This window comes from Ascaphus truei, chromosome 3, assembly GCF_040206685.1.
Source record: "Ascaphus truei isolate aAscTru1 chromosome 3, aAscTru1.hap1, whole genome shotgun sequence".
Lineage (NCBI taxonomy): Eukaryota > Metazoa > Chordata > Amphibia > Anura > Ascaphidae > Ascaphus > Ascaphus truei.
Genome location: NC_134485.1, coordinates 333,682,826 through 333,699,285, shown reverse-complemented (window position 1 = coordinate 333,699,285; position 16,460 = coordinate 333,682,826). Strand labels below are relative to the sequence as shown.

At 40.9% G+C, this 16,460-nt stretch overlaps 1 protein-coding gene across 1 annotated transcript in view; it reads left to right on the top strand.

The window, feature by feature from the left end:
- Positions 1–183: 183 nt before the first annotated feature.
- DCTN2 (dynactin subunit 2) overlaps positions 184–16,460 on the top strand; it is a 35,256-nt gene continuing 18,979 nt past the window's right edge. Inside the window, exons 1-2 of the mRNA XM_075591538.1 lie at positions 184–423; positions 7,984–8,052. Coding sequence (XP_075447653.1) covers positions 388–423; positions 7,984–8,052 — 105 coding nt within the window. The 5' untranslated portion in view covers positions 184–387. The remainder of the gene's footprint in view (positions 424–7,983; positions 8,053–16,460) is intronic.

The following is a 16,460-nucleotide window of genomic DNA, read 5'->3' as shown; positions in this document are numbered from 1 at the left end:
TAGGTAGGGCAGCCCCCACCGAAAAAAATGTTCCTACACACCTCAATATATCAATGTACTAATCTCCCTGCAATGCATTTCAGACAGCAGGTTAGAGTACAGTGATGACTATACCAAAGACTACATTTCCCGGCGAGCACCGCGTTGATCGTGAGATGTCATCCACTCGTGGAGCTCTCGCGAGGTTTCTCTTTTCGCCCCCATCCCGGTTGCTATCGGCCACCTGGTAACGGCTGCTGTCCCCGGCGGGCTGCGGTGGTGTAGTTGCTGCTCCGCTGACCGGTTGCTTGTTGCACCCGCTGGGTGTCTTTGGTCACCCCTCCCACATCCCGTAATTGCCGCTGCAGTGAGCCGCGCCCCGGTCTCGCAGGCCCGCACCGCCCAGACATGGCTGATCCCAAGTATGCAGACCTGCCCGGCATCGTGAGTAACGCGAGCCCGAGCCACGCCCCACCCGCGGCCTACTGTGTGCAGGGACCTGAGCATCTGCAGTGTATATTCACTCATGTCATACATCTACACACACTGTATAGGTATATACACACTGTATGTGTGTATATATACACACTGTATATGTGTATATATACACACACTGTATATATGTGTGTATATATGTGTGTATATATATATATATATATATATATATATATATATACACACACACACTGTATATGTGTATATATATATATATATATATATATATATATACACACTGTATATGTGTATATATACACACACTATATGTGTGTGTATATATACACACACTATATGTGTATATATACACACACTGTATATGTGTATATATACACACACTGTATATGTGTATATATACACACACTGTATATGTGTATATATACACACACTGTATATGTGTGTATATATATACACACACTGTATATGTGTATATATACACACACTGTATATGTGTATATATACACACACTATAGGTATATACACACACTATAGGTATATACACACTGTATAGGTATATACACACTGTATATGTATGTATATCCACCCAGTATATGTATGTATATCCACCCACTGTGTGTGTGTATATATATATATATATGTATGTATATATATATATATATATATGTATGTGTATATATGTATGTGTATATATGTATGTGTATATATATATGTATGTATATATATATATATATATATATATATATATATATATACACATACACAGTATACTACTGCCTAGTACCAGGGGGTAACTATACTCACCAGATATTTCTGTACATACAGTACCCGGTGCCTAATAAAATGTTAGACAATGTAGGTACAGCTGCTTTTAGACCCCATTGTGGACTGTGCAATTATGTATACTGTGTATATGTATGCATGTACTGTATACGGTGTGTAAGTGTTATCTATGTTTATGCAAATGTATACTGTGTTAGTGTGTTTATTTTTGCACGTATACTGTGTGGGTGTATTTTTATGCATATAAACACACATTGTATTCAGTACTTCCTGAGTAGAGTGTAATTGTTAGTAGTTTATTTTGTTTGTATCTATATGTTATTGGGGGTAGAGCAGAGGTTGCTGTCCCTGTTGCCTATTGACAGCTCACTTTCCTGGAAAGATGGTGACATGGTCCAATTTGTCCTTCATCGCTACACCCTCTGTAGGGTGAATTATGCAGTTAAGGGTTTTATTCCACCCTTTTATAGCTCTACATTGCAGACACACAAAGTAAATGTATGGGGGCCATACATGTCGATAAATAAAGCTAGTTATTACAGTATATATACACTCCCTCACAAAACTTAAATTAGAGAAGGTAACTGAGCAACAATCCGACTTAGGCTTGTTATATAGTAGGCGCTGGTGTGCGTGCGGGCACGCGCCCAGGTTTTGCACGTGCATGTGGCGTGCGCGTTTATTTAAGGTGCAAGTGGTGGCGCGTGTGGTTAGGGGGCGTGACTGTCACAGCGTTAGGTCACACTGTGATTGGTTCTCGGCGCAGCAGCGAGAAAATACAATTTGATTGTAATTTCCCTGGTCTGCCTCGTCACGGCCGCGCGCATCCCTAGTATAGAAACGTCTGGCTTAACACAGCCAATTCTAATTGACGCGCGCACTATATTACAGGCCATAGAGAGTTTGTCATGTTGATTTAATGTAATATCTGTGACTCTCCACTATCCCATAACAGTAACTAACCTTTCAATATCATTTTTTTCAGGGTGTTAGAGGAACTTGGTGATTGACTGCACTAGTCACTAATTGGTGATCGTTTTCAGACTTGTTTTTGTGGTTGCTTAGTCACGTAGCATTATATTTCAATTTGTCATGTTCTTTACATGAAATTCAGTTTTGATAGCTCGTTAGTTTTGCTAAAATCTATTATATATCTGTAAACATGAGACTCCGCTGTACTAATAACTTCTACTAACCTCTGTTCTTGACTCCTCTACTGAACACAACTGTGATCTTAACATGTCCACTAACTAATTTTACAGTGCTAGAAAAATTATATTTAGACATTTACCCAATAAAGACAGAATGGCTGTTTTAATAAGACTACTGTCTTTGATGACCTCCATTATTGTCTTACTCGTTTGTTAATATACATTTTCTGAGGGGGGGGTGTCCCTCTTTTACACATATATTACATCTTTATTCCTCAGTGAAGGAATAGGCAGTGCAGTTCTCTGCTTCTCACCTGGAAAGCAAACAACTTGGGGCACATGATGATTTCATCATTATCCTTCAATATATCACCTAGGGGCATGTGTTTCATAGCAGTTCTGGGGCGAAAACATTTTTCCAGTTGTATCAAATTAAAAATCCTCTTTTGTCTAATACACATGGTGCTGGTTTTTGCCCCTTAGTTGCATCACTTTTGCCTTGACACATATGCCTCCTGGCTTTATTGTGATTTACGTGCTTGGACAATGTAATACTCTATATCAGGAGGTGTGCAACTCCAGTCCTCAGAGCCACTAACAGGTCAGGTTTTAAGGATATCCCTGCTTCAGCACAGGTGGCGCAGTCTAACACTGACCCAACTGTGCTGAAGCAGGGATATCCTTAAAACCTGACCTGTTAGTGCCTCTGGGGACTGGAGTTGCCAAGCCCTGCTCTATATGCATTTTCTCAAGGTGATGGGAAGATGAGTAGTCATATAAAACAGACTGTTACTGTGGTTTCCAACGCTACCTTTACTTGTCTCCAAACAATTTCTCATCCCATCTCTCCCTTTCTTGTCCGCCCTCCCTGTTTCCAGCATCAGGGCGTTGGCTGAGGCAGGATCCTTGAGTTTCTATGCTTAGTGTTTAGTTTTACTGGCAGTGAAATGAGCTGATGGTTTTTACTGACAGTAATAGTTGGCGGCTGCCACTTTGTTGCCAGTATGTATTTGTCAGCAGAAGGTTATTGTCTTGCTTTGAATCACTTTTCTATGGTCCCCCTCAGACAAAAGTGATCTAATCCTAACAGTATCCCTAATGGGTTAAATGTAGGGGATTGCGCCTTTAAAAAAAAAGACTACGTATTTTAAGAAAATGTTTACTTTTCAAGTCTCCATGGTAGTTACAAATAAGTCAAGTTGTTACTTTAAGGGTGATGACTTATGTAGGCAGTTAACAAAGTTGCATTTCTTTTGCCTTTTATGTGGGACTGCCCTTGTAAGCACAGTGTGCTCCTAAGGCCTCGTTCAGGGTGCCAGCTGAGGACTCGGAGGGAGGGCGTGAGGGAGGCAGTGCTGCAGTTTGCTGGGCGACATGTGATTATCCCCCAGCAGCAGACTTTTCAGCGTTGGGGAGGGGGCGGGGTTACACACGGCAGGGTAAGTATCCAAGTTACAGTCATGAAATCATTCTGAAGAATGATTTCTTTGGCTGCCTTGGTCCCTGTGACGCTGCTTCAGCTCCAAAAAACGAAATTTTCGTTTACTGAAGCTGTCGTCAGCTGCAACTCCTGGCTTCGGAGGCAGGGCAGTTGCTATCTTGACAAATTGAATACTTTGTTTCTCACTGCAGCAAGCACGTCAGCACGCCCTCCCTCCGAAGCCAGCACCCTGAACGAGGCCTAAGGCCTCGTTCAGGGTGCAGGCTTCGGAGGGAGGGCGTGCTGACGGGCGTGCGACCGTGGGATACAATGTATTTAAAGTGAACTGTGGTTGTCAGGGTAGCAGCTGCCCTGTCTCCGAAGTAGGGAGTTGACGCTGGCTACAGTTTAAATAAACAAAAAAAATCGTTTTTTTTGAAGCTGCAGCGTCACTGGGACCTCGGCAGCCAATGAAATCATTCTTGAGAATGATTTCAAGACTGCAACTTGGATCCCTAACCTCAGGTCTGTAGCCCCGCCCCCTCCCCGCCTCCTCAACTCCTGAAAAAGTCTGCTGGGAGGATGAACACACATCGCCCAGCAGACTGCCGCCCGCCCTCCCGAACGCCCTCCCTCCAACTCCTGCCTCTGGCACCCTGAACGAGGCCTAAGACCCCGGCCATGGTGCCTTCGCCCGCGCTGAGGCGAGCGGAGGCTGTGGGAAAGCGGGTTTTTTCCCTGGCCATGGTCGACGGGGCGTGGGGGGGGGGCGTTCCTAGGGGTGTCACGGAGCTGGTTCACCCTCATTGGGCGAACCGCTCACGTGACCTGCGTGTCGCGCCAAGAAGTCAGTTTCAACTAATTTCTTAAGCAACTCGTGCCCCCTCCTGCCTCCACCCACGTGCGCCTTCACGGCCTATGGGCGTGATCAATGCCTTAATGCAATCTGTTCGTGCCCCCGCACGGTCCCCACACCATGGACTCAGCCTAAGGCCGAGCTCAGACTGGCTGCTACGTCCGCGTGCTTGCACACCTCCGCCGCACGCTCCTACAGTCCAGCCACCTGTGCTCAAAATGCAGGGGTTAGGTTGCAGCGTTTGGGGGCATGGCGGGGGGCGTAATGAAGCTAGTTCACCTTTATTGGCTGACCCAGCTCACGTGATGCGATTGCAGCCCCAAATTTCAATTTGGGTTGTGACGGCAAAATGTCGCTGTGTCAACGCTGTACTTTGCCGCCACAAGCAGTTTCTAGTGTGACAACTGCCATCAACAAGCCTCAAAGAGTGATGAACGTGCGCGCGCACGTCACGTAGCATCCTGTCTGATCTGGGCCTTATGCAGCAAAGGGCAGAGCCCTTAAGGAATCAGGTTGGTTTATTTGTAGTGTGAAATACTTTCCATAAGGATTATACACAGACAGTGCAGAATGTAAGCATTTAAATGCACACTTCATTATTTTATGTGAAAGTTGGGTCAGGTTTCATGTTGGTGAGTACACCAGGACCAGGAAAGGTAGTAGCCTAAGAGTTAAATGCAGGCGTCCCTTGGTCAACACAAAGGAGTGGAAGGGAAAACTTCCAAGTGTCAGGTAACCTGTTCCTAAATGAACCTTGGAGTAAAAATTGCTTCCCCTCCCCCCCCCCATTTCTTTTTTCTATCAACCATTAAGTTTGAACTGTTCCTTCCATTGTTTTATTTTAGAGACCATAGCGATTTCTTCTAAAAATACAGACCTGTGTAAGATTGCAAACTTTTGGAGATCAGCTAGATCAATATTCACCTGATGGTGCACTATACATATTTCACTGAGGTCACATCATTGTTTTCTGTACTTCTAGTTGCACACATTCTGCATTTCATGCAGAGACAAAGTGGGGTTTTTGGACCTTAGTATAGGATTAAAAGTAAGAAAACCACGTTATTGTTCAGTGACTAATATTTAGTCATTTCTTATGAACAGAAAGAACTGATTCCCTAATCTGCATTGTATCTGCACATTTTGCATTCTAATGTCTTTGGGTGTGAAAAGTAAACATGAGTGGCATGGTATCCTTAACTTCCACGTCTCTCATAGCTGCTACTATGTGTGATAATAAAGATGTGTACTTCTGGTCCCAGCTGCTTTATCATTACCTCACTAATTCATTCTCATGACCTCATGAGTGGAAATGAGGTTGTAGCGTATGAGGCCAAGGCCCCGTTGCACGCGCCCGCACGGCCGCCCTGATTCCTGGCGGCGCGTGCAAGTCACTGCACCGCGATCTGCAGTCTGTAGCGGACTTTTTTCAGCACGGGGTGGTGTGGTCAAGACGGGTCGGGGGCGCGGCAATGACAAGGGGTAATGTCCCTCTCCAGGCTGTGCGGTCCCGCGGATGTCACAGCCCCCCCCTCCGTCTCGGGGAGAGACAGTGAGCGGATCTGTGCCCCGTCACCCCCTCTGCAAACACGGGGAGAGGGTAGCCGCCTCCCTCCCTCCTGTAGCCGCCTCCCTCCCCTCCTCATTGGCTGACTGCTGCACCACGTGACGCGTCAGCGCTTCTGATCACCAGAAGCTTGCAGCATCGGCCGGCTGACGCGTCACAGCACGCAGTCAGCCACGTCTGAAGGAGCCAGCGGGGACCTCCAGACTGGAGGAAAGGAGCTGGTGGCCCGCGGCCGCGCGTGCCGCATGCCACAGCGGGTCCTTAGCCTTAAGCAGCACAATAGACTGCAGTTTTAGGGGAATTTTGCTAGAAAGGCCCCCTCAAGGTTGCTGGGAAAGTCTGAGCTGTGCTTTATAGTTTTAAAGCAGAAAACAAATCCATAATAACAAAAGAAAAGTACATCAATAATTGACTTGGTGCAGTTTGCAGAGACTGCATCCTTACATTTTGCAATAAGGCTGATTAGGTTTGTCATCTTTAAACACATATTTTATTTAGTGTTTTTTTTTTCTGGAGAACATTTTATGCTTTACAGGATCGTTCACAAAAACAAGAAAACCTTTTGTAAGCAAATTAACAATGTTATTGACTTTCTTATACAGATGTAAAACTCCTTGAAGTAAAAATGTCCCCTTTTTCATGGAGGTCTGCAATGGTAACTGGTTAGCCATCAGTTGTTTCATCCAACCTTGGCCTGTTTGGCTACTTTCCAATTATGACACCACCATAAATATACACTTCCCTATCCCTGCATGGAATACATGATTATACAATAGTTAAAACAGGAGACACTTGGTGTGAATCGATATATCCCCTATATATCCTCTACATGTCCCTCAAGTCTTCTAGAGAATCACAGAGAATAACCTGCAAACATTTAGGTTCACTGTATGGACATGTAAATGAGCACATTGCAAATCTGGGTGTGATGTGTAACACAATCTGTCTCCACTTACAGTACTGTTATTGCTTTCAGTTGAGATGGGATATAGCAAATGAAAATATCACTTGTGAGCACATTTACATGTCTCAGACAGGTCTGCAACCCTACTGTGCACCATTATCTCTTGGCATACAATGCTTCCACTGCAGCCAGGGATTCTGGGAAATGACATGCAAATGAGCACACCTTTTGCTTCAAATCCATTTTGGCATGGACCTATAAGCTTATTCCTGCCGCATTACACAGCTTCTCAGCACAGCCTGGGTTGAGTGCATAGCCAGTAAACCTACTGACAGACAGCTGTTTCCACCTTTTGGGTCTCATCGGTGTGCGGCTGGTTATACTATGCACTTTAACCCAGGCTGTGCTGAGAAGCTGTGTAATGCAGTAGGCATAAGCTTATGGGGGACCATATCAAAATAGATTTGAAGAAAAAGGTGACACTGTGTGCTCATTTACATGTAATTTCCCAGAATCCCTGCAGTGGAAGCACGGTATGCTAGGAGATAACGGTGAAAAGCAGGAGTTGAGACAGGTAAATATGTAAATTCCAGTAGCAGGAATTTGGAGAATTTGCAAATTCGGAAAAAAATACCCAATCTTCTATATAAAAAAAAACAAATTAGAGTTTTTTAAGGAATATTCTATCTATCTAACCTCAGCTGGGCAGGGAAGTACCTGTAGACATCCTATGTATCACACACAATACTGTTGTTGTGAAGCGCTTTGATTCCCATTGGTAGAAAAGTACTACATGAAATAGTTATTCAAAGTTATCAGAAAATGATTATCTGGTAATACTGGTTTCCTTTTTTTGTTTTATGGTTTCAGGCCAGGAATGAGCCAGATGTCTACGAAACAAGTGATTTGCCTGAGGATGACCAGGCGGAGTTTGATGCGGTAAGGCCCTTTTATAAATGACCGCCGTCCGTTCTAACTTTTTTGTAGACCTAATAAGCGGGTGTGCCAAAAAAAGAAATATTTTGTAAATAGCAATGCTCATTGTAGAATGCGTTACAACGTTGTTTATCATAGTTATTGTCATACTATGAAGAACAGTAGGTGTCATTTATTAATTGCAGCTAATGGTACTGGTCATTTGCACTAGAGAACATTAAAACTGCAGCACGTCTGTTCATTTGCAGTATTGAGTAGAAATGCAAAAAATGCTGTACTCTTGTTAAATAATCAGAAGAAACTAAGGCAGAAGTGTATGAGAGTTGCTAATGCGGAATGCTCCGTACAAAATGATCCAAATAGCATAAATAGTCACTGCAAAAGTAGCACGAGTGCAGACACTCCATATCAATTATTCAAATTGAACAATGTTCAATTAAACAATGTCACAATTGTTGAATACAATATAGTTAATTTACAGTATGGGATTTTTGGTGCTTATCCTAAATGCTGTGACATGCAATATTATTTAAACGTATAATGTAATAAAACAGAATGATATGTTCCTATTCTACGTGCTGTAGCTTTTGGCTCTTCTTCAATGCACAGAAAAGTCACATTTTGTCAAATTATATATAGCTATATCACCTAGTAATGTACAATTCATTTTACACTCCTCTAGCATTGACCAGGACAAAACAATAAAGAACTTACAAACACAAAGTATGTATAATTGTATTTATATAGGGCCAACAGTGTCGGCAGCATTTGAGAAAATTCTAATACAGGGTAAATCTATTATAAGCAGTTAGGATCAGCACAACAGGTAAATGACAGGGAAATGGAGACCCTGACCCGAAGAGCTTACAATATACAATGGCTCCGACTCCGTATGCTGTGAAGATGCCTTCCCCTTGCTCACTATCACGTGAGCCCTGTTCAAGTGGCTGGAATATAAATGTTCCTCAGTAAGGGGAAGAGGCTATACTGCATATACAGTTGGGGCCAATGAGAAGGTAAGGCAGCACTCATGGGAAATAAAAAGGTTGTTTGTTGGGAGAGGTAAAAATAGTTCAAGTGTAAATATATCTAAATTGATCAATCGTGAAAAGCAAATGTAAATAGAAATAAAGGTGCCAAAAATGACAATTGCTCAAATAGCACGCCCATAATTAAACACAGACTAATACATCAGCAGAAATCCAAGCAGAGACAGTATTAGCTGACTAATGGCTGTTTTTTTTTTTTTTTAAATAGAGATTATTGTTTATTTGTAAAGCGCCAACATATTCCACAGTGTGGTACAATGGGGTACAGAGTTGTATATATTTCATAAACAGAAAGACAAACATGCACAAACTGATACAAAGAGCTCTGCTCCTGAGAGCTTACAATCTATCTAGAGATGGGGTTGTTCTCCAGCAGAAAGGTAGACTTGGCAATGAACCCTGGCATACCCCTTATTTGGTCAAAGGTTTTAAAAGCTTGTTACTGCCTAGACAGTACAGGTGAAGTGATGTTTTGTGCAATGTATTTGTGAAGCAGATTTGTAGTGCCCCATTTATTCAAGGGTATGTATGTTTAAATTTACCGACAATGCTGATGACCACTTAATTCGGTTTTACAGGTTTTTTTTTGTTTTTTTTAGAAGTGTCAAAACTCTAGCTAAGAGCTTAGTGGAACAGGTTTAAATGAGCAGGGGACATAATGATATGTAGATTGCACCTTCCCTATAAAAGGCTACGTTCTTATTTGGAAAGGCATACTGTCACGCTGTGCTCCTAAAGCACTACATCTTCACATCTTGGAGGAGAAACCAGAGTTTGTATCCAATTCAAGAATAACGTGACATGGTGGAAGCAGCATGATTGTTTGCTAATCTGATCATTATTTAATGGGATCAAGACAAAAAAAAGTTTGCTGCTCTATCAGTCTCGAATGCTGAGTTAATTAGGTTTTCGTCTGCTTCTGAATCGTCACACAGAATTTGCCCAGTAAAATCAATGACAGAACGTGAAACTCAGTAGGAGAAATGTGTTCCTGCACAGAATAGTGTCTAGTGAAACTGTATTTAATTTAATGTCTCATGCTTCGGAATCACAGACTGAATTCTTAGTGTGTACAGTATAAACTCTAATAAAATTACTCAAGTATATAACTAGGACTGCACTGTAGGAGTTGAGGGAAAACATCTGCAGGAAAGCAATGATCTTGCCGTGGGTAACACCTGACTAATTCTTCCACTCAGTTGTGACATCCTTTCACATAAAGAAGTAAGAAAAGCTACGCATTGTTTAATAGCGTGTGTACAGTGTATATAAATGTCCTAACGGTAATGGAGTTTGGTGTAAGTGTCAGCCTTACGATTGTCTTTACCTGTTGTATTTGGTTTGCATCACATTGGTTGTAATGCCATGACAATCCCTCTGGCAGGTAAGGGGTTACAACATAACTGATTACTTTTCTTTTTTAGTTAATAATGTGAAGTATACAGTGTCAGCAATGATATCCCAAAACAAAAATATGATGAGCATCACATTGGAGTTAGCAGGTTATATGGAGTGTAATTGATTCTTTAATAAAAGCTACATTCAAATGTCGTCTCTAGCATAGTTATAACTTGCTAAGAAAGTTCTTTTAAGCCCACATTTCCAGCACTTACACATTTTTGAACCACAAATCAGATCAAGCAGAAACTTGCCATTTTCAATTATGAATGTTTTTCTCACTTTTGAAAAAGATTGCAGTGGTGATTTAAGTGAAAAACAGCAATTAGACTAACATTTTGTACATTCTTTCCATTATAGTTTTTGGAATTCAATGTTCTCCTGCTAACGCAGCATGAATGCATGCCCTTCCATTATTTCAGTATTGAGGCACGAATGACAACTTTGCTTTTTATAAAACAATACCAAAAAAGTGTCAACCCTAAAAGAATGAATGTTAAAAAAAAAAATATATATATATATCCGTATTTGCATTGTCTTTTTTGGGAGGGGGAATACATTATGTAAGAAAGATGATGTCTTATTGGCCTCTGCCCTTGTTTTGCAATACAAATATTTGCTTCTAAAATGTAACAATCAATGGTTCTTACAAAATATTCCTCACGAAAATGAAGCCTTAAATCATACTGCAAAATGGATGTAATCCACAACCGCCAACGTTTCATCCAAGTGTGTGTGTGTGTGTGTGTGTGTGTGTGTGTGTGTGTGTGTGTGTGTGTGTGTGTGTGTGTGTGTGTGTGTGTGTGTGTGTATATGCTTTACGCACACTCACTCTATACTTTTTATACTTTGCCCTATCAGACTCATTACAGAACACAGAGTAACAAAGTGGGATTTGCTGACGGTTCTTAATCGAAAGAACACAGCTTGATATTTCCCAGCAGTGTTTCTCTGTTGCAGTTAACATGACCTAGTAAATGCACAGCAGACACCGCTGAACTACTAGTGCATTTTTATTCTTGTCATTTTTTGTCACCCTTACAACAATTCTATATCGCCTTTTGTTGCATTGTCCAATTGAGTCTGCACATGACATTTGACCTATGGTAGACTAGAAACGATGGCAGTATAGGAAATAGATACGTCATCATCAGACTCATTGGGCAGGATAGTTCTAGCACTTTAACAGTTAACCCATGTGAGATGTATAATTATTCTTGGAGGGCAGGAAGGGCCCTGCAACTTGAATATAATGCAGAGTTTATTCATCAATCCTGCATACATTGAGCTGCCTCATCATATTTTATTGCTTTGGGAAACCATCTACTAATGTTGAATTGTTTTGAAACTGTTGCACATGTGAACCTGAGTTTTCCTAACACTTTCCCCCTCCCTTTTTGACCACCTTGCCTGGATATACTAGTTTGCACAAGTAAGACCACTCTTTTGCTTCTTTTTTTTGCATGCTTCTTTTTTTATTATTAAAATGTTTGCATGCAATCAAATCATCTTTAATTGCAACATTTTTTTTATTTTTTCACTCAATGATTTCCTTTTACTCCTTCTAGATGTGATCTGAGGTGTTAAAATCCTTGTAATATTAATAATTTGGGGATGAAAAACCATCCCATTTGGTAATTTGGATGAGTGTGACGGCAGTATGATTGAATCCATCTGCAGATCTTTAAGACCACAGAATGCTCCAAATAACCTTGATGTCCGGGAAAAGCAATTTCAAAATGAGGCTGGCAAGACTACCATACTAATTGGAATTATCGCCAAAGCATTAATGATTTAACTTATTTAAGACTACAGATATTCCTTAGAAAATCATGTTGCAAAAAGATGGTTTCTACCAATGTAGAATCTGGGCCATTTCACCATGTTTATTTGGATCCTTTCTGAATTATTGTGAAGGACTTGATTTAGGACAAAAAAAATGTATTAAAGAGCACCAATGGCAAATACTTTTTTTAAAACAGTATGATGTGTGTTTTGAGCCCACAGAAAAGAAGGAAACCATGTAATTTTATGCGAGTGGATAAAGGTTATACTTATTCAACCATGGTTAATGACGCGCCCATTTTAAGAAGACTTTCATTCCACATAGAGTGAAGTTTTTTTTTAATTAAGACTTCTCATATCCGTCTGAAATATCTAAAGGCATGATCTTATAAACAACAGAGAATAACATTCTTATTCTCCCTAATGAATAAACTAATAAGTAAATATATTTTGACGGGATAACGCTGCTACCCTATCCTATCTCATGCACACACTCCCGTTTTACCTTCCCATTCCCAACTATTTTCTGTGTAGAAACACAACTGCTTGAACATCAGTATGTTGTTTTTATTGGGCATTTTTGAGTTTTCTGTCGTTTTACCCAACCCTCACCCAGCTCTCCTTAAACACAAGGTACAGGCAATTTATACTTCAGCCTTGGTGTTAATATGCGCATTCACACTTTTTGCATTATAATAATGAAAATTGAGGAGTTGTTTTTATATATATATATATATATATATATCAGTTCTTTAGTATGAGATAACACTTACTGCATTTAAAAAATATATATGTATATTTTTAACTCCTAATGCCATTTGTAATGTTTGTAAAATGTTGCCTAACTGAAATGTTTTATTATTTAAATACATGAGGAAATAAATAAGAAGTGGGAGGATAACAGTATCAACATATTTCTATCTTCTACAATTTCAAAAGTATCACTGACATAAAATGTATCCAATATTATTTCACTCTAGTACACTTATTGTATATAGAGTTGACTGAGTATTTGAAATGTGGCGAACCAAAAAACTTAAAGGGGTGTAGGGTACAGAACTGTAATGAGGTTGAAAGTGCTGAGCATCCTTTCCTTTGGTTGCTATAGCAGGCTCTGACACACCTTTTTGAGCCCAGCAGTGCAAGAGCTTTGGCAACAAATGATCACAAACAGACCTCTTGCAGTATTCCCAGCTGAGTTGAAAGCTAGCACAATAGACAATGTTACCCCCACTAATATAAGGTTATATTGTAACTGTTTGCGTTTCACTGACTGAAGGATATATACTGTATATCGATCGCGAGCAGCGTAGTTAATTCATTTTAATTAAGGGTGATTAAATGCTGCCTATATTAAATCTCCCCCTCCACTAAAACAAAAGAAAAATACCTGCACGAATGCTGCTTTAAGCATTGGGAAGCAGTCATATTTGATCTTTGAAGTTTTTATTAATAATGCCTCTGTCCTACCCCTCTGTTGCTCTATAAAATATTGAATACGCATTTGCTGTGAAGAAACTGTTGGATTAGTAGTAATTTATCAGTGCACTTTAGTTTTAGTGATACTTTTAGTACTACAGTATAAGCATTGTCATGAGTAAAAGGTGACTGTCTCCTTATTTTAGCAGAGAGAGTAAGGAAATCTGCATTATTTTATGTATTGTGTACAGATGTGTTAAAAAAAAAAAAGAACCTTTGAAAACCTATGTTCGTGTCAGAGTTTGTAATCAAGTTCATATTAACATAGACATCATAAAAATGGTTAAAACAATCATTTTATCCTCTTGAGATTGATTTTTCTATATGTATAGATGAGAAAATCTTTGCGTATAGGAAGAAAATGGTTTGAATCATTGACTCGTGTTAAGATTGTGGCACATTAATCGCCCGTAGTCAGACCCCTTGCTAGTAATGGAAAGAGCACCTCCTTCACTTCTCTAAATAGTGCTAATACAGTGATGTAAAGTATGATTTATTGTATGTTGCCAAGCAATGCAAATTGGAAAAGACTGACATGGCAGCTGTTTCTTATGATTTTCTGCTGAAACCCAAACTGTTTCGGTGCTGGAAGCAGCATCGAGTGCTCAATCAGATGTCTCTAGTCTGATAACTGAATAATTTAAGCAAATGGAATAATATTTTAGCTAAACCGAGTAGTAGTAGTAGTAGTAGTAGTATAACCAAACCCTAATCTTACAACAGGCAGATGAGTATCTGACCTGGATATTGATCTTTTAAGAAATTTGTTTACAGGAAAAGCATGTATTACCATGATCTTCCACCTCGATGGCCTACTGTTCAATGTCCTGGAGCCATTGCAGAGAGAGGGTTAAAGACTGAGGCAGTGCAGCCAATAGAAATGTGTATGCCAGGGACTCATGGAAAGAGTGGGATAACACCTCCGCACAGAGCAGTGGTGCTCAATTTATTTTAAACGGTGCCTCAGAAAAGTATTTGTTTGGCGTTTGGGATCCCCTTCTGTATTGGGTGCTAAAAAGATGATTACCAAAGTTTGGGTCCCCCCCAGAAATCTGTTTTAATATAATAAGGTCTTCACATAGTGCAGTACAGTATAGGAATTAGGTTATTGATGCTAAATTTAGCATAGGTTGAACTTGATGGACAAATGCCCTTTTTCAACCTCATCTACTATGTAACTATGATGCAGGATGACTGTAATGCTTTCCATCTTTCAGTCTCTTGTTCCCTTCTCTATTTTTCACTCTCTGCCCTCCCTTGTTTGCCACTTTCTGTATCTTGGTTTGTATATTCATCCTGTCTCTGAACCCCCTTGCAGGTTTCTAGGCCTTCCAGGTTGGGGAACACTGCCATAGGGCCTGGTTATTTACCGTTGATCTTGCAACCACATAATTAGGATAGAATAATGTACACGTGATAGGGGAGATATGGCAGGTTTGTTATATTGACTATTGTTTTCCCTAAGGTTACTCGGCTTAAGGGAGAGTGAGTAGAAGCTTGCACTGCTACTTTTCTCTTCCTCTGTCTGCTAAATCTTGCCTATCTTTGGCCCGTTTCTATGACCTTTGCAAGAAATGAATGCACCAGGTTGTAACCCTGGGAAACATCAGATTGCTGTAGTGATGCTTTAGCTCAGTGGTTCCCAACCCCAGTCCTAAAGATCCCCCCAGCAGGCCAGGTTTTAAGGATCTCCCTTTAGTCGGTATGACTGAGCACCTGTGCAGAAGCAGGGACATCCTTACAAGCGGGTTATTAATGACTGTACTTGGGAACCACTGCTCTAGCTGCACTTCCTTTGAAATGGTGTTCAGAGGTTTGAGAGAACAATGGGAGAAGTGTAGTCATTGTACTGCAGCTTGCCTTTCATTCTGCTGCTACTTAACCCCTTCGCTTCCAGAGGGCCTGCAACACAGGTTAAATACTGTAGGAAATGTAAGATTAAAAATCCTAGGTGGTGACCATGGGCCTGAGCCGTCAACACCTCTGCCTAGCAGACTTTTGAGGAGGGAGTGGGGAGTACTTGAGTGAGGTTAGTTACGTGAAATCTAGCTTTCTTTGCCTCTTCCTTGTACACAAACCTTATCTACCTTGGGCAACTTTGCTGAATATCCCCACAAACGGTAGGCTTTACTGCAGTGGTACATTGGGGAGTTATGTTTTACCTGTGACCTCTACTACAACATGTAATTGCTTTCAACTAACAGCTGAAACGACCTCCCTTGCCGCAACTTAACCTGCATATCGACCCACGCAGTAGCAGAACCTAATACTTTACATGACAAAAATAGTCTTAGGTTTAATATTGGTAGAAGCCCTTAATTCTGCTAGTTAGCACCTTCAAAGTGGCATTGCATGTTTGATCAAAATTTAGGCAACACCATATTTCAGTAAAACCATAGGCCAATTGTTCAAATATAATAATTAGCAGTTGTATCTCCACGAAACATCTCATCAAAGAATGCCTACAAACCTTGTGGTTTTATGTCTGTGGAAAGCCAATCTCAAAATGAACATTCTTCTAGGTGACAATTTAAAGCCTCTAGCCCCAGGGAGGCCAGCCTCAGTCCTCAAGGGCCCCAACAGGTAAGGTTTTAAGGATATCCTTGCTTCAGCACAAGTGGCTCAGTCTTCAACTGAAGCAGGGATATTCTTATAACCTGACCTGTTGTGGCCCTTGGGGACTGGAGCTGCCCACCCATG